The 26168-nt window shown below is 32.1% G+C and overlaps 3 protein-coding genes across 3 annotated transcripts; 1 reads left to right on the top strand and 2 right to left on the bottom strand.

Annotated features, from left to right (window-relative positions):
* Positions 1-254: 254 nt before the first annotated feature.
* On the bottom strand, positions 255-1490 carry LOC108841997 (uncharacterized protein At5g39865). Its single transcript, XM_018614796.2, has one exon. It carries the CDS (start codon positions 1332-1334, stop codon positions 414-416), a length of 921 nt encoding a protein of 306 aa, XP_018470298.1. The 5' UTR covers positions 1335-1490; the 3' UTR covers positions 255-413.
* Positions 1491-6098: 4608 nt separating this feature from the next.
* Positions 6099-7770, top strand: LOC108840570 (probable inactive heme oxygenase 2, chloroplastic). Its single transcript, XM_018613409.2, has 4 exons — positions 6099-6580; positions 6652-6878; positions 7223-7330; positions 7411-7770. Exons 1-4 carry the CDS (start codon positions 6130-6132, stop codon positions 7501-7503), a joined length of 879 nt encoding a protein of 292 aa, XP_018468911.1. The 5' UTR covers positions 6099-6129; the 3' UTR covers positions 7504-7770.
* Positions 7771-10409: 2639 nt separating this feature from the next.
* Positions 10410-12151, bottom strand: LOC108840660 (uncharacterized). Its single transcript, XM_018613491.2, has 5 exons — positions 11889-12151; positions 11711-11772; positions 11503-11587; positions 11300-11396; positions 10410-11210 (listed from the first exon to the last, which is right to left on the bottom strand). The coding sequence occupies exons 1-5, from the start codon at positions 12008-12010 to the stop codon at positions 10614-10616; spliced, it is 963 nt and encodes a 320-aa protein (XP_018468993.1). The 5' UTR covers positions 12011-12151; the 3' UTR covers positions 10410-10613.
* Positions 12152-26168: the final 14017 nt, after the last annotated feature.

Raw genomic sequence — 26168 nt, 5'->3', positions numbered from 1 at the left:
CCTTAGGAGCTACGAGTATAGCGATAATAGCGACCGCTTAGGAGGTAAGGGTATTGCGATACTAGTGACCGCTTTGGACACCTCGCCTGGCCTTGGGGTCTTGAAGCGATAAAGAAATCGCTAGACCTCGCCAAGCGCCATGGCGGTCATAGCAATCGCCATTTAAAACCAAGCCAGAGAGTACAACGTGATATTGTTTCTAACTCCAATGTTTCCCTCCAAACCATTCTGTCACCTAAATATATATTTCAAAGAAGGCAAAAGGCTTTTGTATTGATTCTAACAAGAAAGTATCTCTACCGGACCAAGATCTTTGCCTTGATCCAGCTTAATCTTGAAGAAGAGAGAGTGAAAAGTTTTCTTACAGAAGTAGTACTAGCTAACGATTCCTGTTTGAGAGATTATTACTATATTTAGCTGCAAATCGGACAAAGAACAAGACCATTCTCGTTACACTTATTACATCTCACCACTACAACGTCGCTTCCCCATCCTTCCACCACTTTGCAGCTTCCATTACAATCAGAACACGGCAAGAACCTTAAACCGCCGCATCCGTCGCAACCACCCCCTCGATCTTTCTTCCTCGGAATCCCTCTGAGCAAATCTCCGAGCCTACCTTCTTCCACCAATCTCATCACCTCCTCTGCCCCACCAATATACTTCCCCTTCACAAAAACCCTAGGCGGCAGCACAGGCTCTCCGTCTCCCTCTCCGGCCATAAGACTCGCGAGCTCTTCTCTGAACCCTCTGTCCATGGAAACGTCCCTCTCGCAGACTACTACACCGAAGCTCTCTAACGCAGCTCTCACGGCGTTACACGCCTCGAATGTCCTCCTCACGCCGCGTAACGACGTCGTGTAGATCACAACGCGGTTATTATCTACTCCGCCGCCAGGAGGACACAGCTTCTCCGATTCCTCCTCCGCGAATCTCGGATCTAGCGGTTTCAGCACGTCTTCGTTGTTGGATTGGTTTCTAGGGTTTCTCCAATTAGGATCCGAGTTCTCTTTGTTCACTCCGCCGGAGGAGGCATTTCGTTTCACCGGAAGAGGAGAGAACGCGTCGAGACCAGACATTAGCTCCCAGAAGTTAACAACCTCCGGCTCTGACTTGACGGTTATTGGATCCTTACCGACGAAGGTGAACCTCTCAGGCGGAGTCATGGGTGTTGCTGGTGCGGAGATAACGGAGGAGGAAGGAGGAGGAGGAGGAGGGTCGAGATTGAGAAGGCCGTAAGTGGAGGAAGTAAGCTGGACGAAGTGGTGGTGGCAGCCGGCGAGTTGAGAGAAGTCATCGCTTTGATTCAGGAGTTGGGAGGAAACGCAACCCATTGTCGGAGAAAGTTTGTTGAGTTTTTGTTTGAGATTTGAGAAACACGAGTTTGGAGAGATTTTGAGTGAGAGAGACGGTCGAGTGAGATTAAAGAGAAAATCACAAAACTCCTTAAAGAAAACACCAAATTAATCAGAACTCGAAAGGGACAATGCACGTGGATGGCGTCCATATTTTTCGCCTAACACGTTAGTGACCATCAATGAACAAACTATGGTTATCTTATTAAGTATTAACCACGATTTTCTTTACAAATATGAAACTACATTCCCGTTGGAGTAAGAATATCAATTTTGTTAAAATGATAACCAGATTTTGATCGGCTATTTGAAATAATGAGTCAATATTTATTTTTATCTATTATCATAAAATTAGATTAATTTGTAATTTGAAATTTCCTGTTGGAGTAAGAAGAATATCAATCTTGTTAAAATGATAACTAAATTTTGATCCGCCGTTTCAAAGAGTGAGTCGATATTATTTACCTACTTTCATAAAAATTAAATCAGTTTATAATTTGGAACTTGAAAACACATTATTCAAAATTTTATATTTTTCAGTCTCCAATTGTAAATCATTTATTTTAGTAGGTTTTCATCGTTTGATAAAATTTAAAAAAATTTAGCCGTAGAAATTTTTTTTTTTTATGACCCTGGTATCTGAATGCTTCGAGAGGAATCCGACTAGCGCCTAATGACCGTCTTGGAAATCTGGGCATTGCTCGCCAGAGAGTCCGCCGAAGACATCCAGGAGGGCTGGTGATCATCCATGTTAAGCCACCAGTGGCCACGCGCAGCAGATCTGGGCTTCTCCGTATTGGGCCTAAAAGTCCCTCAAGATAATCACCACAAATCTGCAAGAGGTAACCTCGAACCCTCGACCTTGCGGACAACAGGAGAGAGCACATACCACTTGACCACTGACACGTGGTTCGTAGAATATTATTTACTTGAACCAATTTATTTTTATCAAAAACACATAATAAAAATTTAATATAATAATGGTTCATCAAAACAAAGAATGGATATCTAAAAAAAATAAATTATTAGGTATGATATAACAAAAGATGAGATGGTATAATATGGACATTAATTATGAAATATGCAAAGTTATATAAACATATGAATGAATACTTATTTCAATATTTGTAATAGGGGTAGGCACTTCAGTTATTTTATCGGTTCGATTTGGGTAATTTGATACTAGAATTTTTCCAACTGAAGTAAACAATAATTAGTTTGATTTAAATCAGTTTCAGTTCAGTTTGTATTCAGTTTGGTTTGTGTTTCAGTTCAGTTCAATCGGGTTTCCTCAAGACTTAAATAAATAAACACATGGTCAAGAAAACATGTTTTAAAACATACACATTGTCAGAAATCATGTGACTATCAAAAGATAAATTATATAAAGTAAATCCAATATAAAACTGAAATTAAAACCTATAAAACACATACAATTTTTTATAAAAAAAACAATCAAATCAAAGTTAACTAAATTAAATAGAAAATTAAAAAAACATTGTTAATAATACCTTTTAAAAAGAAACTATGTAAATTAAATATAATATAAATCTGAAATAAAAACTTTAAAAATTACAAAAATTTATAAGAACACAATCAAACCAAAGGTAAATAAAGTAAATAAACAATTAAAAAATCAACATCGTTAATAAAGTTAATAGTGGTTTTAGTTTTAGATTTTAGTATATTGTATATTGTTAATATGTTTAATTCAAATAATAATAAAAGTACATTGGTTTTTCAGTTTGGTTTAATTCGGTTCGATTCGGATCTGTTTTAGTTCGGTTGGTTTGGATTGGAAATATCTCAAACCGAGCTATTTGATAATAGAATCTGGTTTGGTTTGGATCGGTTTCAGTTTGGTTGGTTCGATTTGATTTAGTTATGTTCGATTTTTTTGCCCACCCCTAATTTGTAACAAGAAGATATTTGTTAAATTTCGCAAAAAATATTTGTTTGGTTGGTTATATAATCGGTTTTGGATATGAAGTCATACAAGGAGATTTTCTAGACGATCTCGACGGCAAAAGATGCTTGACGGGCAATTCAAAATTGCAGGTGGACTTGTGTGGTCTTTGTGAGGTTTGTGATGGGAATCTTTATTGATGTTGAAGACAAAAGGGATTAAGTTTTAAAATGAAGCAACATAGGAGAAGTTCTGAAGGTTCAGAGTGATAGGCATATTCTGGAATTCAAATTGACTGAAATTACACTGAAGATGACGGGTATGAAGATGGCAGCGTTGCTTAGCAAAAGGAGAAGTGTGGATTTGGGTCTTAGGTGGAGATTGTGATGATATGGGCCCAATCCTACTATAATTCCAATACAAAAGTCATTTAGTTCTAATCCACTTAAAAGCCCATAAGACCAAACACAAGCAGTGTCCAGTTATATGCTTCAACGAATATGTAAAGTGCTGGAATTAGGAAATTATATGATGCAAGTCAAAGGAAAAAAGGAATGCTTGATTATTATAAAAGGAGGTCTTAGGTGAAGATTCATATCATCCGATTAAAAAGAGAAACGAGAGCAATAAAAGATAAAGAGAGATCAAGAGAGATAAGCGATTAAGAGAGATTTTGCTTGGGTTATTATCTTGTGATTTTTATTTTGTTCTTGAGAAAGATTATTCTTTTATAGTGAATAAAAGATAGTTTTAGCATCAGGTTTATTCCAAGTTCTATAGCATAAGGTTGAGGACAAAAATCCTAACAACTTCATTTTCAAACAAACTCCCATTTGCTTTATGGAAAAAGTTCCTCTATCTTTAAGTATATATCATATTTCTTTTTCTAAGTTCAGCAAGCCCACACTTATCACAAAACATGAACTCCAACATAGTCTATCTTTGTAACACATACTTACACAACCTTCTGTAGTATCTGGCGAACTACTACATAACATCTCAGTAAACTGCATTTTCAATCTTTTCTTTTAACTATGTATGTGCATTCATCATATCTAGTTTGAAAACTATTATTTGAACATGGCTATCTTCTTCTTTTAGAGTTCAAGATGTGAATAGTGTTGCTGCTTAATAGTGGAATTTTGACTTCGGTGATACAACTGCTTTAAGTGTCATTTGTTCTCTCTCTCTCTCTCTCTCTCTCTCTCTCTCTCTCTCTCTCTCTCTCTCTCTCTCAAAAGTCTTAATTCTTTTAAAGGTCTTTATTTTCAGAACTTTTCTGTTTTGAATTCTGTTGGTTTTATTACTAGTTTTTGACTTGTAACTCATGAATCAAATAAAAAAAAAAACATACAAAGACAGAAATCACCAAAATAGCACTAAAGAAAATAAAATAAAAACATCTTTTATTTTTTTAACAACTTCATTTTCAAACAAACTCCCATTTGCTTTATGGAAAAAGTTGAAGCTTATTAGTAATTTGTAGGGCTAGGCCATCGGGTCCCAATTGAGATTTGGTTTGGGTTTATTCGTATTTTAGGATTCAGTTTTTCGAGTTCATGAATTTCTAACTTCATTCGGATATTATAAAAGTTTAGGTCAGATTCGATTCGGATTTCTGGTTTCATGAGTTTTATCCCCATTCGGATATTATAAAAGTTGAGTCAGATTCTATTCGGGTTTAGTCGGTTTCGTTTTCTTCAAAATCTGTATGTATAATATATCTGTTTGAACTCAATATATGTCCAACATCTGTTTGTATACTTGATTTTATTCAGGTTTAGTCGGTTTCGTTTTGGATTTAGTTATATGTCCAAGATCTGTTTGAACACAAAATAGTTTCAGTTTTTGATATTAATAGGATTATTGGTTCTAAAAATTATTAATTTATACTTGATTAAACATAATATATTTCCATTTCTTTAATAAATTTGTGTACTTGGCTTTCTCAAAGCTTGTTGTTGCCACTCAAATAATTTTGGGAGACATGTCCATGAACAATACGAAACTCGTCTTTGAACTATTTGTGACATCATTAGACAAATCATGATTTATGACAAACCAAAGCCTTGTAAGAACGAGAATGAGAAGCAATGAAATGTAAACAAATTAAAGTTAACAGCTAGCAACACTACAAATATAAGAAACACTATCGAAACTAAAAAAATAAAACATTCTTTAAACTTTAAAAGAAAACTTATTCATAACTGGAAATTGTCAAAACATAAAATATAATATTGACCAAATAAGATATATATACGGGTTTTAAATTAAGTATTTGAGTTAATTATTCACTTAATTGATTTTAATTTTAGATACTCAGTAATTTATTAATGTGTTTTGGATACATATTTGGGATTGAAATCAGATTTGGTATAAGTTTTTCTTTTCGAGATTTTGAATTTCGGGTTTTTCGAATATCTATTTTGGTTCAGACTTGATTCTGGTAAAACTCATAATCCAGAATACCGTAAAAAAAAAGTATTTATGTTGGATTCGAATCTGTTTGGATTCATTTTTATCGGGTCGAATTCGATTCAAACTTTCGGATGCGGATTATTTGCCAAGTCTTAGTGTTTAAGATTGTCAGGTTAAAGTTATTATTTATGATGTTGGATAATTTAGTTTTTATGTTTAATAAAACTAATATTTTTTAATATTATTTTTGTGACAAATTAGAAAGTGATATGTATGAGATTTGCTGATTAGTTAAGTTGGTTATAATTTAGTTTTCGATGTAATTGACTGTATTGGATCTACCCCCTACAGTTTGTATTACAACATGGGCTTTAATTTTCAGTAATAAAAGGCCGACAAACAAAATATAAACCTCCCAATCTATCTTTGTTTGTTTGGTCGGAAGAATCCATGGCTTCTCTCATGAGGCAAACGCCTGGGACACCTTCCTCACCTCCTAAGCTCGGTCTAACTCTTCTTCATCACCATCCTCTCACCTCTGTAATCTATTTCCCGAACCAGAGAAGAAACCCAACCAATCTTACTCTCGGTCTCTGTCGTTGCTCGTCGTCACCCATGACCGTGCCGAGCAGCCCAAAGAAGAAGAGAACAAAGTACAGGAAACAGTACCCAGGAGAGAGCGTTGGGATAACCGAGGAAATGAGATTCGTCGCCATGAGATTACGCAACGTTAATGGAAAGAAAGTGGACCCTGCGAACGACAAGGCACAGGAAGAAGATGATGAATTGGAGGGAGAGACTTGGAGTCCCAGCAAGGAAGGGTTTCTTAACTTCTTGGTGGACAGCAAGCTTGTCTTCGAGACTATCGAACGAATTGTAGACGAATCTGAGGATGTGTCCTGTAAGATAATCCCCTCTTCTTTGGCTCTTAATGTTTTTTGGGCTTATGGGGTGTTTTGGACAACTGTACAGATGCTTACTTTAGGAGAACAGGGTTAGAGCGATGTGGAAGTCTTGAGAGAGATCTAGAATGGTTTAGAACCACACAAGAGTTGGCGATACCGGAACCAAGTCAGGTTGGAGTGTCGTATGCAAAGTACTTGGAAGAAGAGGCAAAAGAGAATGCAGCTTTGTTTCTCACTCATTTCTACAGTATCTACTTCTCCCACATCGCTGGTGGTCAAGTTATAGTAAGACGGGTTAGTTTCTTGAATCGAATCTTTTCTTTAAGAGTTAAAATGTGGGAAGGAGAATGATAGAATGCGATAAGATTTTTCTTTCTTTCTTCTTCACTGAGACTTGACTTACAAAAGCAAAGTGAGATCTCAAACTAATCAAGACAAAGCTTGCTCCTTTGGTCTTCACTCTTCAGTTTTGAGAATGTGTAATGATCCTAGGTTATTTTGGTTTTTATTATATAAATGAATGGGAACGTTTTCTAGCTTTTACTTCTATCAATCTATATCCAGATTTCGACTGTGATTCCTCTTCAATATACACGTGTGGTTTTCAAAATGTAACAGAGAAAATTGACTTGTTGAAGGTGTCGGAGAAGCTTCTAGAAGGGAAAGAGCTGGAGTTTGTTAGGTGGGAAGGGGATGCACAAGAGTTGCTTAAAGGCGTCCGTGAGAAGCTCAACGTGCTCGGGGAGGTGAGGAGCGTCAATGCTGTTATTATTACAACGCTTTTTTTTTTGTTATCTGACTTGATGCGTTTTGGGAAATGATGAAGCATTGGACTCGGGACGAGAAAAACAAATGCTTGAAGGAAACCGCAAAGGCATATAAGTATATGGGGCAGATAGTTCGCTTGATTGTCTTGTAAGAAAAAAATAAAACCGTTCCCAGTACCAGAGAGGACTCCTGTTCACTAATCACTATGGTCAAGGTGTAGGCAAAGAGTTTGTGTGCCTTACTCTGAGGAATGCTTGATGAGATATCGTTGTTGCTTAGTTTTAAGTCCTTTTCTGCACTTGAAACAAGCAGCAACTAACTATCTAATCATTTTGATTTTTTCTTAAATACATTTTTTTCGTTAAAACTTCATCTTGTTGTCAATCTTGGTATGTGTGCATGGATTGATCTTGCTATACATCGTGAAGCTCTCGTCGACATTAGCATATCTCCTCCCAGAATATGATGATCTTTGGATCCAAATGGTTGTGTGTTTAGAGAAAGTCAACAGTTAGTGGAAATTCTGCGTGGATGTGAGGTTGCTATATATATGTGTGTGTATATAGCTTAAGTAATTGTAGAGTCCACAATTTTTGAAGAACTCCATAGCCAAAGGTTAATTATGCTTATATAATATATACATCTATACTATCAAAGGATTCTGCCCTTGGATATTTGAGTTATTTACAATGGTATATCATTATTATTTAACTTTAATGCTCTATTTTTTATTTAACTAATCAAAAGAATATTCCCAAGAAATATATTTGGAAACCATTTTGCACCCTATTAATGTTGCCTAACAAATATTGAGTCATTAATGCACGTAATCATGTTTCCTTTATGATTCTTTATGATTCTTATTAACTTTTCATTTTGTGTATTAAATGTTTTACCAAAATATTTTCATAACTGTATATATTGTCCAATTTTTTTTGTGTTTTCTATAAAATTTTAATAATACATATTGAGAATATTTGTTTGACCGTGAACTATTTATCCTAAATATTTGTACATCACTCTACTTTTTATAATCCAATCTTAACAAATTGTACAAATCTATTTTTGAGAATCTATATTATTAAAATATATAAAAAACTTTAAATTAATTTTATTTCTACGTATTATATTATGGATTATATACATCTCAATAACTGATATCTATTTAGTGAAAAAAAAGATTTTACATCAATATATTAAATTGGATTTCATATATATATATATTGGTCACTGATTGGTTCAATCAATTAGTTTGGGGTTTAAGGGGATTTTTTTCCAGTTTTATCTGATTGGTTCAATCAATTAGATTTTACATATATATAGATAACTCTTTAACTCCAAACATGGTTACATATCAGATCACTGGATTTAGCGGTTCGACCATTGATCCGGAACGGATATAAAATCGCTATTTAAATGCAATAATATTTTAAACAGAAAATTTTATTTCAAATTATCAAAACAGGAGAACATTGTTAATGATACTTTTATCAAAAATATCCTGCGTTTTCAAAACGTGGGTCAAAATCTAGTACACATATATATTAATTAAGATCTCCAATGGGAACAACTCCCTTTGGAGGTGGTTTTCCCACTGGGTAGGTTGCTATATATATGTGCGTGTGTTCGCCTATGAGTAGCTATCTTTTTAAAAATATCATTATTTCTGATTTTCTTCATTTTAGTATTATTGTATATTAATTATTGATTTACTATATCCAAAATTTTTGAACTAAATCCAAATTGATAACTGTTCAAATCAAATTTTACAAATACTATATCTATACTATTAAAGCAGAACCTCTCATAGGATTTTTCCCTTATAGTTCTATCAATATTACTTCTTGTGCGATTCCTATATTTAAGTAACAACATTAATTTTTTACTTAAAAACTATATATCGTTTTGTTGCCAAATCTAATTATAATATTTCATATATACTTGCTAAAGAAAGATTTTGTTACCATAAATTTTAAAAGATTTTATACACGATTTTTGTATTTTTTGAATGGGTAGAATATTTATATTCAAAACAAATTATATGACATAGACTATATAATGTTTATCCATACATCCATTTCATAACATAATTATTTTCTACTCCAAAACGTTATTAATTTTTCAACAGTTCATTTACATATTTGCCAAAATATATATCAAAGAAACCATTGACGTTTTTATTTAAAAAAAAACATTCACTATCTACATATACAATGTTAACACTAATAAAATATTTGTTTTCTATTTATTACAAAAACCTAACTTTAGCTATGTTTAAAATAATAAATTTGTTCCAATTTGTTATATTAAGATTTCGAGGATTAGTAGTAATATACTGACTTAATTATAATAAATAAGATCGGTAATTCTTGATTTGGTTTGTTAAATTAATAAATATATAGACAATAAAATTTAGTGCATACAGAGAAAAATTATATAGGTTACAAAATGGACAAAAAATAGGTAACAGAACATTCTCCAAGATATCAAATGATTTAAATCTATTAACTACAAAAATATACATCCAAATTTTTAACAAAACAAATTCATATTTAATCATTTTGGGCTACTTTGATATTTTACAATTTTGAATAAAACATTAATATTTACACTATGCTGTTATAAAACATTTCTAAAAAATAATAATAGTATATTATTATAGACATAAAAATAGTAACCATCAATAAATAAATGATAATAATTCTATCTAAATGGTAACAAACACATATTTATATATGATAAATGGTAAAATACGGACCATCCATTTAGTTAACTAATCAAAATTGAGTTAAAATTAATTCACAAGTTGAATATAATTAAAATAATATTATATAATTAAGAAACTAAATAGTAGTCAACCCACATATAAATAAAAATATAAAATATGAAACTTATAATATTTCCAATTTAGATTTTTAAACTGAAAAAATCCCGCGCTTAGCGGATCAAAATCTAATAAAGCCTTAAGCCTTAACTTCTTGTCAGAGTAACCACTCTCCAGAAGATCAGCCATTTTGAGAATATTTGTTAAAGATTCTCTAACAGTCTCAAATGCAATAATCCAAAAACTTTATTTATATATATAGAGAGAAAAAAACTACGAAATCTTTTCATTTGTGAATGATTTTTCAACCTAACAAAATGGTTTGGGAACATATTAGCAATCGAATGAGAAATTTAAAATCTGAAGCAACATGCAATCAAAGATCAATGAGGTACAATCAACAAGCTTTCCCCATTCTTACTGTATACTTTTTGACTTCATAAAGTTTCAACTTGGTCAAAAGACTGAAGCTGCTCGCCCATTTTCTGAAATGCTTCTTCACTGATCTCAACTTTATGTACAGAAGCCGGGAAAATCCTGTTCTTGTCGGATGGTGAGCTTGAAGAAACATTACCACATAGCTTTGATTGGATCTCTACGCAAGATTTGAGATCCTCTTCGGTCCTTGCTTTGTTCAGTTTGTCGATTATTTCATTCAAAGCTGAGGTTCTCTCTTCTAAACGACGTCTTTTGATCCTTCTTTTGATGTCATCTTGATCATCTGATTTACCACCCGGTTTCTGAACCTTCAACAAACCAGCTTTGACAGTCTCCGTGATGCGTTTCTTGAAGCCCTCTGCTCTCGCGGAATTTGATCTCAGCCTCAGTTTAAGCTCAGAAACAGTTCTTTCCTCGTTGTTACTACTCTCAGAAGCTGATGTTTCCTCTTCAGAAACAGATGCCAGTGAAAAGGCTTCTTCGAGCAAGTTCACATTACTCATGTACCGATCAAAAGCTTCATTCTCCACCTCAATGTTTCTGTCTCTGTGCTCTTTTAGCTTCGTAAACCGCCACGCGTTTAACGCTTGAGCATCCTAGAGAATGTAGACATAAGAAAAAAACAGATAGAGAGTAAAAAACAAGGAGTAGGAGTGTTTCTCTAACAATCTTTCATTAGTCGTACCTTTATGGTCAAAGGCTTTCTCTGGCGAGGAACAGCATTCAGGTTATTAAACTGAGCAAAGTTGCTGGAAAGTTGGCGGATTGATGAAACTCTACTCCTGAAGCAGTTCCCAAATGGAAGAAAAACAATCAAAACAAAGGAAGAACCATCTTACAGTTCCACAAGAACATACACACACAGAAGGTTTGATTGATGATACGTACCCGGGAGTGCCCTCTGATGCTTTCTGCTCTGATGATGGAGTACTTGGTGCCGTCTTCTCAGCAGACGTAACAACTCCTTTAAGAACTGCACCATCGACAGGAACATATAAGCCGAAACCCAACAACAGTCTAATAACATCTCAATTGTTCACAAACAATAAACCCTAAAGCTGATCTCTTTCACTGATTATAATCTCAAACTCCATACCGTGAATCGGGCAGGGGTTCTCGGCTCTTGAACAGCATCCCTTGCAAGATTGAAACGGGCATCTGCAATAAAGCTCAAAACTTTAAACAAAGATCGCAAAAGAAGAGAAGAAAGTTTCAAACTTTCCCAAATCGAAACCCTAAAGATGTAGTAAGATGAGGAGAAAGAGAGAGTATGCCTGGAGCGAGCGACGTTGCCGCATTGGATACACTTGGGTTTGTTGAGGCCACGGAGAGTTTTGGGAGGCGTAGCAGCGGCGGAGAAACCATTGTTACTCAGAGACGGTGACGAAGTCGCCATCTTTATTAGCCAGAGGGGGAGATGCGTTATAAAACCGTTATTCACGAAAACAGGCAACGCCCAAAACTCAGTAACAGATTTTGCAATCGAACGTGTTTTTTTTTTTCTCGAAGTTCTCTGCGATTTTGATTAAGCGGCGGGTCTAGGGCTCCGGTTAATTAAATTGCCGTGTGACTCGTATGTATGGTATGGGCCTGTATAAAAGCCCGTTGCTTTTTTTTGTTAAATCAAACCCATTAACAAAACCATATTATTTATAAATGGGTTTTTCTTAATATCCATCCTAAAATAACCCCGTCATTCACTATCTAAAAAAAAAAAAAAAAAAAAAAAAAAAAAAAAAAAAAAAAAAAAAAAAAAAAAAAAAAAGTCTCGTTTTCTCTCTACTTGACTTGAAGAAACCCTAGCCGTCTCCCTTTCCGCTCCGGCTCGGCGCTCCTTTGCCGGTGCCGGAGGCTCCGCCCCTTTCCCTTCTCTTGTTTTTTCCTTTGCTCTCTTCAACACCTCCACTTCCCCATCCGATATGCTCTCTTCTCTGTTTTCGCCGGGAAACCAAACGCCAGAGATCTGCTCGCGAGGATCAACGGCCGACAGTCACTGACGGTTATGGAGAAGCGGCGAGGTGAAAGGAGTGGTGGATGTTCAGAGAGTCGGCTTTTAGGGCTGATAGCCCGTCTGATCTATTTTCCCCTTCAGATCTACGGCGGTGCTCTCATGGCGGCGGCACATGGCTTGCTTAGGAGCTTCCTCCTTCTCGAACCCTCTGGTCCAAAAGTCGTGAGGTGTTTTCTCGAAGGAGTGGAACATTGGTCAGTGGTGGTTGCTCTGATCTGTAGATTGGTAGGTGAACACTCTCTTGTTCTTGTTCGGGAAGGTCTTCGGTGGCCCTACCAAAGGAGACGCGTGCAGGAGCTCTTGGTCGGCGTGTGCCGGTGAAGATCCCCTGAAGACGGCGCGTGCAGTTGCAATCGACTGAAGTTAGTGTCTGAGTCGTCTATGGCTTGATTCTTTCAGAAGTTTGGCTCGCTCTCTCTGGCTCCTCCAGTCACGGTGTCCTCCACTTCAATCCTTGTCGTAAAACTACGGCGTAGCATCCGACAGGAGTGGGCTCCCTTTGTATCAACGTGTTTCAAGTTTGGATTCACCTTCGGGTATTGGAGATAACAAGCGTTTGGTTCCGTCGGTTCTCGACGACAACATATGAAAAGCTTTCACATCTCAGGAAGTTGTCAGCCGGAGGAGTGAAGTTTTTGGAAACCATATGGTAGAGTCTCAATATCCCGACACTGGTGTTAGCTTTAGAGCTAACTGGTGGTTGTGCTCTACACTCTTGTTTATTGGGGACCCGGTTGAAGTGTTGACACAGCAGTCGCCAAAGTCCGGTTTTGGATCCGTAGCTTTCCTTTCGGGCCTCAAGTTCAGAGACGGCGAGTAACTTTGGAGGAGGTTTCATTCGAGATGATGCACCTTGGTGTTGCTGCTGCTTGAGCCAGGTTCTCAAATCCAAATTTTTGGTGCTCAAGAGCTAGAAGTAAAATGATAGTCTCGTTTGGATTGTCCTCGGGTTAAATCTCATCTCTTGCAACTAGTGGTAATGAGCTTCGGATCTTTTTGCAAGATTCAAAGTCTGAGTACCTGTGAATCTGATTTGTCCTTCTTGAGAAAATGCACCAGTTTTGGTGTTGTTGCGGTTGGTCTTGCACTCCAATCCGATCTTTCGGTATCAACTGCTCCGGTCGTTCTATAATGCTCTTTGCTAGGATCTATCAGAGGAATAGGATTGCTTATGATAACTTTGTAATCTTGTCTATTAGTGGTAGAAATAGTTGGTGTAAGAAATGGTTCATCTCGGATTGTGGGATGAACTCATTTCATTGTGGTGAAAAATACATCGACGTTTTGATTGGGTAGCGTAGGATCCTTCTAAGTGTTTCTAGGTGATACTAGATCTCGTCGATGTATGTGGGGTTAAAATATTTCGGGGTTAAAATCTTGTATTCACTCATTTGGTTAATGAAAGTTGTAGTTGAGCAAAAAAAAAAAAATATTACGACGGAAGGTAATATAAACTAACAGAATGAAAGTAAAGATGTTTATTTCGTCAAAATTTTAGTTGGGAGAGTTATATTACGATCCATCTTTTACTTGATGGGTTTTATTATTAAAAGTCATTTGAATGCATGATTATTCGTGAATCGTGATATTAAGGAAACATAACAATAAAGCACAAAAGTATATCATAAATATTGTTTTATTGATCAATAGAGAGTACAATGAGAAAAAGACTTTATGAGAAGAAAAAACATAAAATCCTTTCGTCTTTGATTTCTGAAACAATACGTTATACTCATGTTTTTTTAAGAATCATAAGTAACCTTGTATTATTTTACCATAACAAGTAGCATGAATTCTAAAAGCTTATATCACTGTTAATCTTTATTAATTATTTGTACAACTATTAAAATATTTATAAAAATTTATAAATCGGTTATAATTGATAAAGTAATGTATAAGAATTTATAAATTAGGTTTAAAGACTTATAAGTCGGTTATAAGAGTTTTAAACATTACATATGTGATAGCAAAAGTTTTAAAACATTTAAATAACTTTTAGTAATAAAACAACTCCTCAACAAAAACATTTCAATTATCATAAATATTGTTTTATTGATCAACAGGGAGTACAATGTATTGCTATAGAAATCAATGAGAAAAAGACTTTATAAAAAAAACATAAAATCTTTTCCTCTTTAACTTCTGAAAAAATACGTTATACTCATGTTTTTTAGTATCATAAGTAACCTTGTATTATTTTACCGTAACAAGTGTGGAATCAAAGAACGAAAGTTTACTCGATTATAAAGAACTAATTCTTCTTTATTATGCCTTAGAAAACTCACACAAAAACTAAAGCTTCACAAACTCTCAAATCTCTAATCCAGACACCTATACCATACATCGACATATGTTTATATAGAGATATAAATATTGTAGTTCTAATAGGTAATCATATAGATAACTCCTAAATATGTACAGATAAATCCTAAACATATAATGATTCCTAATTTTCATATCTCGGTAGAACTAGATCTCTTGTTTAGTCTTCAAGTTTCCTTTTCTTCTTTCAAGTTGATCTCAACAGTCTCCCCCTTAAGCTTGAAATCCTCTCTCGACAAGCCTCGTATTCCTATGAGATTCTTCATCTCCACGAATTTGATATTCCCCAAGGCTTTGGTTAATATGTCGGCCTTTTGCTTGTTACTTGCAACATGCTCAACACCAATCTCTCGTTTCTCCACACATTCCTTTATGAAATGAAACTTTAAATGTATGTGCTTGCTCCTCCCGTGAAACACTGGATTCCTTGTTAGCGCTATAGCAGACTGATTATCAATTCTGATTATGACTTTCTCAATAGGCTGCTCGGTTACTTCACTCAATAACTCTTCTAACCAGATAGCTTGCCTTGCAGCTTCAGTACCAACCATAAACTCAGCCTCACACGACGATAGTGCAACTGTTTCTTGCTTTCCCGAGCACCAAGTAATCAAACTATCTCCAAAATAAAAAATGTGACTTGCAGTACTCCTTCCATCATCCTCATCTACGTTGTGACTACTGTCACTGTACCCGATGAGTCTCAGAATGTTTGGAGCTGATCGACTGAAGATCAATCCTAGCGTTGTTGATCCTTGGAGATACCTTAAGCAATGTTTCATTGCAGCTCTATGTGACGTCTTCGGATTCTGCATGTAGCGACTCAGCTCTCCCACCGTATACGAGAGATCTGGTCGGGTGTGGAGAAGATATCTTAGACATCCAACGTTCCTTCTGTAACCTGTAGCATCAAAATCATCTTCATGTATCAACTTCGAGAGCTTTAATCCAGCTTCCATTGGAGTATGCGTCATGTTACAACTCTTCATCCCACTTTCTTCTAGTAGTTTTAGTGCATATCTCCTTTGATTCAATGTTATACGTCCTTCCTCTTGATGAAATTCTATCCCAAGATAATAGCTCAACTTCCCAAGATCACTCATATCAAACTTCAATGCCATCTCTCTCTTGAACTCCTCAATGACCTCCTTGTTAGCTCCTGTCACGAACAGGTCATCCACGTAAACCGCTACTACCAATAGGTTTTGTTTAACGGTTTTCCTATAAAATGAGGGCTCTTTAGAGCACTTCTTGAATCCCAGATCAAGTAGTATATGATTTAATTTCATATTCCATGCCCTCAGTGCCTGCCTTAGTCCATACAAAGCTTTATGTAGTTTGTAGACTTTCTTCTCGCTTCCCTTTACTTCGAAACCTTCTGGTTGGGTCACATAGACCGTCTCTTGTAATTCACCGTGTAAGAATGCTGTCTTCACATCTAGATTGTGCACTTCCCAACCATTAGTCGCTACAATACTGATGCGAAGTCTTATCGTTTCAAGCCGTGCTACAGGGGCGAAAACCTCTTCAAAGTCAATGCTGTATTGTTGAACGTATCCCTTTGCAACCAATCTCGATTTATATTTGTTGATTGTCCCATCCCCGTTATGTTTGATCTTGAAAATCCATTGAATACCAATAGGCTTAACACCATCGGGAAGATCAAATAAAATCCATACTCTGTATTTCTCGATAGAAGAGATTTCTTCTATGCTCGCATTGATCCATTCCTTTAGTTGGCTTGCTTCCTCAAAGCTTCTTGGTTCATGGTTTAAGCACAGCAATAGCATCTCACCTTCTTCTTCTGCGATCAAGACAGTCGTCAAGGTCCTTTGGTTTAGCCGTTTGTCGCTCGCTTCTCCTTAACAACTGTATCGGTTTCTCTCTCTGTTTCGGTATCATCATCTACCTCCATTGTTTCATATTTAATAGTTTTCTCTGTTGATACAGGATGAGTTTCTGTGGTGTGGACTCCAGTCTCAAGTATTCCATGATTACCGAACTCTCCTAGTGTAACCACGAAATCTCCATAATCTTCTTCAGCAGTACACTTTCGCCAGTTCCATCCTTTTGACTCATCAAACACAACGTCACGGCTGACAGTAATCTTTCGTGTCTCTGGATCAAGGAGTCAATACTCTTTAGACCCTGGATCTGTTCCTAGATGGACACGCATACGAGATCTGTCATCTAGTTTCCTTAGATGTACCTTGTCTATCCTTGCATAGCAGATGCACCCGAAAACACGTAGATGATTGATGTTTGGTTTCTGTCCACGATAAGCCTCATACGGTGTCTGATCCTTTGGGCTCATCACAGACCCAACAACAAGTAGCATGAATTCTAAAAGCTTATATCACTGTTAATCTTTATTAATTATTTGTACAACTATTAAAATATTTATAAAGTTTTATAAATCGGTTATAGTTGATAAAGTAATGTATAAGGATTTATAAGTTAGGTTTAAAGACTTATAAGTCGGTTATAAGAGTTTTAAACATTACATATGTGATAGCAAAAGTTTTAAAACATTTAAATAAATTTTTATTAATAAAACATTTCAATTAAAGATGGGTTGTAGAACAACTCCTCAACTAAAATTTAACAAAAGAAACCATAAACTTTAATTATGTTAACTTATGTTATCATATGTCACAGTATTTTAGACAAAGGGTGACATGCATTAACGAAACTAAAGTTTAAGGTTTCTTTCATCGAAATTTTAGTTGATGGATTCTTTTATGATCCATCCTTAGTTGAGTGATTTTATTACTAAAAACACCATTCATAAATCAGTCGGTATCAGTTTGTGAGATGCGAGAAAATAGAATTATTTGAACAGATTTCTTTTTGCTCCATTTAAATCAAGTTTTTTTAGCTTGTCAGCAAGCTCTTATCGATTTTTAAAAAATTAATAGCTGGTTTTTAATCAATCTGGCTAAGTTCGAATTTGTCGGGTTCATTTAAAACTTACAGATCCTTTCGTAATATTAACTTACTATTGTTGTTTCTTTTGCTTTTTTAAAAATCAAACGGGTATTTTATTACTCAACTACAAATTTTTTTTCTGCATCATGTGCATAAATAAATTTTTTAATTTGAAATTATATTTTAATTTTTATTAGTATTGTAGATTTTATTATTTTATTACCAATATTTTAATACATAGTTGGTTTAACTAAACATAAATTATGTTAAAATAATTTTTATTTTAAATTATATTTAAGAATATATATATATATATATATCATAATATTAGATATATTTTATCTATTTATTTTGGTTAAATAAATTAATTCAACTTGCATAAATTTAATAAAATGAAATAGAAATTGTATAATTATCAAAAATTAAAAGTAAATTGTATTTATAAAAAAATAGATATATATAAGAAGCTAATTATTTTACGATTAAATTTATGTTTAAAAACAATTGGTGAAAATTGGTGAAATTTTAGTAATAAAATTTTCATTATTATAAATATAAGATTAATTAATATTGTGAAATTTAAAATGTTATATATCAATATATTTTTTTAATGATGATATACGAGTTATTATCATATTTTAGAAAAAATGACTAAAAATATAAATCAACATTAAATGTTATGTATGCGTTATTGCCGTATTCTAAAATGTTTACCAAAAATATAAAAAAATAATGTAATTTTTATATCATATTTACCCATAAACCATGTTATCAATTTTAGTAGTCATGTCATGTTTTATGAAAGTTATCAAATTCCCTATAAAACTAGATGATAACCCGCGCCATGCGCGGGTGAGTTTCTTAAAATATGTTGTATTGAAATATTACAATTAGAATGCATCTTGTTATCAAGATTTTTTTTACATTTGATTTGGGGTGGACATTCGGATACCATTTGGTTCAGTTTAGTTTGGTTCGGTTCAGTTATATTTCGATTTTTTGTGAGTTCGATCCGGTTCGGATCTGCGGGTTCGGTTTGGATTTGGACTCAGATAACTCATTTTATTTAAAAAAAAAAGAAAATTCGTATATACTTTAAATTTCTCAAAATATAAAAATTAAAAAATTATTTATAACATATAAATGTGTATAATGCAAGCTAAAATACTTAAACTTAACATAAAATTTGGTTAGCTTTAATATTCGGATAAGAAATCAATAGATATTTGAAGTATTGGTATTTTGAATATCATTTAACTATTTTAATCATGTATTTTTAACTATTTGTAAATATTTTCAAGTATTTTGGACAACTTAATAACATTTTATATATTTTTAATATTCTTTTAGATATTAAATTCTAAAAAAATTAATATATTTAAGTATATAAATCTGGTTTCGATATATTCGATATCCAAAATATTTCGTTTCGGATCATGTTCTGTTCTAAAAAATATCATCTTAATAACATCTTACAATTTTTGGTAATTTATAGACGTTTTAAAAAATTCAAAATATAACATATATGAAAAATCTATTTTTTAAAATATGTTTAAGTGATTTTTTTTATAATATTAATTAAAATAAAATGTAGAGGATACAAATTTTTTTATCAAATATTTTTGATTTGTAATCATTAATTATCATATATACGTTAATCATATTAGGTAATTTCGTAGCTTTTATTTAAGGAAATAAACTTACGTAGCTTTTATTTAAGGAAAGAATTTAAGACTATTAAATTAATATGATAATTAGTTTAATAAAAAGTATAATATATATTTATATGGACCAACATATTTTTCTAAGGATTTCTGAGAATCATCCTAGTGATGACACGTGGCTACAAAACATGTTGTAATGTTCCATGATTAATATATAGGGGATGATCTTAAAGTTCTAGCTAAGAAATCTGGAACTTCATTTTGCCATGAGGAATATGAGATAGCTTGAGTTCTTGGAATTTTATTTTAAGAGTATTTATCGCTATCAGTTTTGTTGAGAAGTTTTGGTCATGCATGGGTTTTTTTACCATGTTTTTTTATTTTGTTTACCTTTTCCGAATAAATTCATAACCACATAAAAATAAAATGTTAAGTAAAAGTTATTTGTTGCTTCTAAAAGAAAATTCCCAACATAAATGGAAGATTTTCTCTGAAATGGAATACTTTTATTTGTTTCCTGATTTAACGGATAAGAATCAGTCCTTCTCGAGTATGATATCTTTTCTTTCCTTTTTGTACGATCTTTTTGTGCATCCAGTTGCAAGTTTCGAGTGTATATAAAAATGTTATAAATTTGATGAAGACAAGCATTACCTCATTCTATCAATTGACTGCTACCTTGAAACTTTGATCTAGACACATCAATTGGCATCAAAGCTCTTGTGTTGGCATCACATATTAAAGCTCTGATACCAAATGATGTGAGTAGATCAAAGCTTTAATGTAGAGGTAAATTGACAGAAAATTTTGAAATTCCACAGTTAATTTGATTGTTCTCATGCGCTTTTGTTCTAAATAGTTTTTTTTTAAAATTAAGTTTCAGTTGATATTCTTCTTAACTTATTTTTCTGTGATTGTATGTATAATTAGATTTAATAATGGGATATTGCATTGTTTTGTACACAAATGTGAGTTCCTTGTGATTAAAAGTTGAGTCAATTGGCTCAAAATTCATTAGATGAAACAAGACTGGTTATCGAGATACTTGTTCAAGATTTATATTTCTTTATGAAAAAACAAAGATAAAACGGGCGTTGTGGTCAAGGTAGCACTCGACGGGCCTGAGACGCTAACACATTTCAATCTTCGTGCTATGCGAAACTAAGTCATATTGTTCTGTTCACCTAACACGGATATGAATTTGTGCTTTAAGACCTATTTGAATGTCCTAGAGAAGGAGTCCAGTCCATCCACGGGCTTATGAATCCCCTGGATTCAACCAGGTTAAAAAAATTTAGTTACAAAAAAAAAGTTTAAAGACGAATAAAGCTTAGGTTTTGGTTTTAATATTTTAGGAGACATCCTTGGTTTCGCTTATTCTTATGACCATGCCAAAATAAGTGTTGTACGCTCAGCTAAACAATGATATACATCTATTACCAAGATGAGAGCAGACGGGTACGCAAAGAACCGGCTGATTCAATTAACGAGACCAAAATACGAGATATGTTGCAGGTGTGTTATATTGACAAGCTAAGTAGAAGAACATAATACAGAAGAAGATGCTGGTGTGTTGAAATTATTGTTCTTCGATTGTATTTATAGTTGGATCTTTAGAAGGAGATGCTGGACTGTTGTAGGCAATATGTGAGTTTCTTGTGAGCAAAACCTAAAAAGAAAAGTACATTTGATTCTTCGATCACCTTCACCAGTACATTTATTTACCTGCCAGCATATTTGTGGTGCTAAATAAATAAATAAAAATTGCATAATTTTGGCTAACTGTAATTAATCAATAACTTGATTTATCACTGGTTAAAGTGCTATCGACATGACTCACGAGTCCAAACAACGAGCTAACTAAAACATCTCTTCTCATATCAAAGAATCTTCTTATTGTTGGACTTAGTCTTTAGTCTTAGCTGTAGTGGAGTCAATAAGTGCCAATTAGGTAGGAGTAAGTTCCCGAGAATAGGTCATTAGTTTGTTTTATGTTGTTAAAGCCCTCCGAGAATGTAGGAGCAGTTGTACGTTTGTGTTAAGATAGATAGATGCATATAAAAAAATTTAACACATTAACCCACAGAAAATAGCTTCCTAATTACAAATTAACAAAATTCCAACCTATTTTGGTGTATTAAATCAATAATCTTTTTCTTAATGTTTAATTTATATTTTGAAACATCTGTTCAATTATATTGGGAAAATTAAGAGAACACTGAAAATATAGAGGTATATTCTCTAAGTTGTTATATATATTAAATTTTCTGTTTTGAAAATATATTTCATTTCCCGTAAAATTTTCATTGATAATTAACATAACATAGGTGCTATAACTTATGTTCATATACGATATTTATATGAGAATTCAAATTACATATTTAATTAATTTTAAGAATTTTCACTCTACTTAATCTTTCTAGATATAATAATCTATTTAAAATGTCCACCAACATAATATCATTCATATATAAAATGTCTAGAACAAAACTAAAACAAATTTTTTTTTTGATAAATGTTTTGTTCAATAAGATAAGATGATCTGTAAGAGCATCTCCAACCACATTCCAAATTCTATTTTGCAGTAAAATCATTTCCGACTCCACTCTAAAATTCAATCTAAAATAAAATAATATATATGATTACTCCAAATATGGAATAAACCAACTCATTATCAATTTTTTTATTTATATCCACATTTAAATATTTTGTTTTTAATAAAATTCTGTTATAAATAAATATAATATTATTTTACTATATATATTATAAAATTTAATGTAAATATGTTTTATTATATAAATAGGTCATCTAATGAACTATTTTATGCAACAAAAAATATATATAATATAAAGCATAAAATATTATACATATAAAAAATTAAAGGTAAGCATCATACAAAAAAATAATATAAGATAAATTTTACAATAAAGAAAATTGCTTAATAATCCACTAAATCACCTCCGGATCCATTAAAATTATATAAATAAACACAATAAAATGATGTATTATTGTGTTTAAGCTATGTAATGTAATAAATGTTTCCTTTTTAAACATTGTCGAGTAGTTTTATATATATAATAAATTTTTAATTATGGTTACTATTGTATTTAATAGAAATGTTACAAACTGAAAATGGACTGTTTTGTAAATAGTATAAATGAAAAGTCATATTACTATTTTTTAAATAAATATAAAATATAATATATTAAAAATATTCTATTTTGGATTAGAAAATAGAGTAATACATTGGAGCAAAACTCAATTCCATTTTGGAGTTACTCTATTTTGAAGTAGAAAACTAGATTTGAACCCGCACCTCCGTGCGGATATACTTTTATTTTTAAATAACATTTAAAATAAAAATAATTTATAAGATATATGTCTAATATCAATTTTTATGTATATAATATTAATTTTGAAAATTTTATATGTGTTGAAATTTGTTTTTGATGTAATTGTACAAATCATATACTAATGTAGTATTTTTATTTAATTATTTAAAAATACAACATCATATTAATAGTTTAATTTTGAACATTAGGTTTATATGATTTAATACAATTTTTTTAAAAAAAATTTATAAAATTTTACTCTCGAAATGTTTGTAAGTGAGTAAATTAAATTATTTATATTATAATTTTAAAGTATTATTTTATATAATAACTTATATTTTAGTTTAATGTTTTTATTTTTTCTACAAAAATCAAACATAAAATGTTACAACAACAAAGAAAAATTATTATTTTGTTTGATATAAAAACTTAATTGATAATTTTAAAAAGAGCTGGGCTATACTATTTAATTCCGAAACTAATTACTGAAATATATATTAAATATGATATAACTTATGATCTTGATTAAATATGATAACCAATCAATCGAGAATTGCCTAATGAAAATATATTTGTTCTTGATGACCAAAAAATAGGAAATACATTTGTCCTTTATTAGGAATTTTATTGTTTACATGTATATTGTTTTTATTAGGAAAATATCATATATGAGTAAATTTAGGATGTTTAGTTAAGTTTCTAAGGAATGGCCTAACATAGACTTTTAAATAGTAGATAAAAAATAGAACCCTAAATTAATAGATTAGATAGAGCAATACATTGAGATGCTCTAAAGCCATTGTGAATCCTTCGATGATAACTAAAATTTAATCATAGAGGTTTGTGCTTTAATAATAAGAAAAATACAGTATAACCTCTTTAAATTAATAATCTATAAATTAATATCTCTATAAATTAATATAATTTCATAGTCCCAAATTGAGTTTTTGATTCAATTAGTATCTCGATAAATTAATAGTCTCTATAAATTAATAAAAAAATTATAGTTTTGGTGTATTCCCAACATTATTAATTTATAGAAGTTTCACTGTATTTGTTATTTAATTTTGATATTGTGGATGATATTAGTCGTAGGATTCTATTTAGAGTGGATGCAATTAATAAGTAGACAGGTTTAGAGATGATAATATTTTGGTATACTAGATTTATACATATGTCGAGCATAATGGAGTTATATATGTAATTTTGGTCCACTAAAGTTAGCGAGTATTAAGTAAAAGCTAGTATTAATTAAAAACATTTTTTAACAATGAATGGCTATTAAAAATATTAAATGTTGTATGGTTAGCAAAATATAAGGTGGACCAAAAGAATAATTAGTGAATGAAAGGGTGCAACAACCTTGTATAAGTAGAGTTTTTTTAAAAAAATCTTCTCTTTTAATAGTATAGATTTGAAAAATGTGACTAGCAACAAAACTTATCGTTTACAATTGTAATTTGAAGTTAATCTTTTAAAACAATGATTAGCAACACTCATATTCAAACATTGTACCATGGTGATGTATCTGAAGTTAATCGTAATGTATAATATACTATGTGATGAATAATGTGGTATGATCGTATAAGCTGTTTTAGGTCTTTAATACAGATATGTTTGATTTTTTAATAAGTAAACTTTAAATAAGAGTGTTGACATATATGATTTTTGCTTCAGGAAGAGAAGACATGTAAAGACACAGTGAGACATCCAAGAAGGTTTTTCATTTTAACAAACATAATTTGAACAATGGCAGGATAAAGTGTAATTTTTGTATTAGTTTAATAAGTGTAATGTTTTATAATCTTTCATTAATGTGACAGGTTTAAAAATCGCTGGTGGCTCATATAATTTAAATTGTTTAGGTACGATGGTATTAATTGATTTAAATGGTACAAATATAAATAATGTAACCGATTTTATGGTTAGAGTTAAAACTGGGTACATGTAAAGGGTTAAATATTTTTCACGTGTTATTATAATATATAGGGGAAGACCAAAAAATAATTAGTTAATAAAAAGGTGCAACAACCAGTGGCGGACGGAGGTGGATGGGTATGGGGTCCTGTGCCCCCTACTCTTTTTTGTTTTGCTTAAATACCTTAGTTTATCTACTAAATTATTCTAATAATTATGGGAAAAAATAAAAGGTGCCCCCAGTCTAGTTTAATTTTTGTTGTTTCTATCACTGTGCCCCCGACAGAAAATGTTTCTAGATCCCCCCTTGGCAACAACCTTGCATAAGTATTTTTTTTAAGAATCCTTCTATTTTTTTTAAGAATCCTTCTATTTTAATAGTATCGCTTTAAAAATGTGATTAGAAACAAAATTTATCGTTTACAATTTTAGTTTGAAGTTAATCTTTTAAAAACAACATTCATATTCAAACATTGTACCATGGTGATGTATTTGAAGTTAATCGTATGTATAATATACTATGTGATGAATAATGTGGTATGATTGTATAGCTTTAAAAATGTGATTAGAAACAAAACTTATCGTTTACAATTTTAGTTTGAAGTTAATCTTTTAAAAGCAAAACTCATATTCAAACATTGTACCATGGTGATGTATTTGAAGTTAATCGTATGTATAATATACTATGTGATGAATAATGTGGTATGATCGTATAAGCTATAATGTTTTAGGTCTTTAATACATACATGTTTGATTTTTTTAATAAAGTGAATTTTAAATAAGAGTGTTGACATACTATTTTTGCTTCAAGAAGAGAAGACATGTAAAGACACTTTGAGACATCCAAGAAGGTTTTTCATTTTAAAAACATAAGTTGAACAATGGCAGGATGAAGTATAGTTTTTTTATTAGTTTAATAAGTGTAATGCTTTATAATCTTTCATTAATGTGACAAGTTTAGAAATCTCTGGTGGCTCATATAATTATATTGTTTAGGTATGATGGTCTACTAATCGATTTATATGGTACAAATATAAAAATAATGTAACCGATTTTATGGTTAGAGTTAAAACTGGGTACATCTATAGGGTTAAATATTTGTCACATGTTGTTATAATATATAGGGGAAGACCAAAAAATAATGAGTTAATGAAAGGGTGCAACAACCTTGCAAAAGTAGATTTCTTAAGAATCCTTCTATTTTAATAGTATAGATTTTAAAAATGTGATTAGAAACAAAACTTATCGTTTACAATTTTAATTTGAAGTTAATCTTTTAAAACCAACGCTCATATTCAAACATTGTACCATGGTGATATATTTGAAGTTAATCGTATGTTTAATATACTATGTGATGAATAATTTGGTATGATCGTATAA

This window comes from Raphanus sativus, chromosome 1, assembly GCF_000801105.2.
Source record: "Raphanus sativus cultivar WK10039 chromosome 1, ASM80110v3, whole genome shotgun sequence".
Lineage (NCBI taxonomy): Eukaryota > Viridiplantae > Streptophyta > Magnoliopsida > Brassicales > Brassicaceae > Raphanus > Raphanus sativus.
Note: the sequence above shows the minus strand (reverse complement) of the source record. Positions and strands in the feature narration are given on the sequence as shown.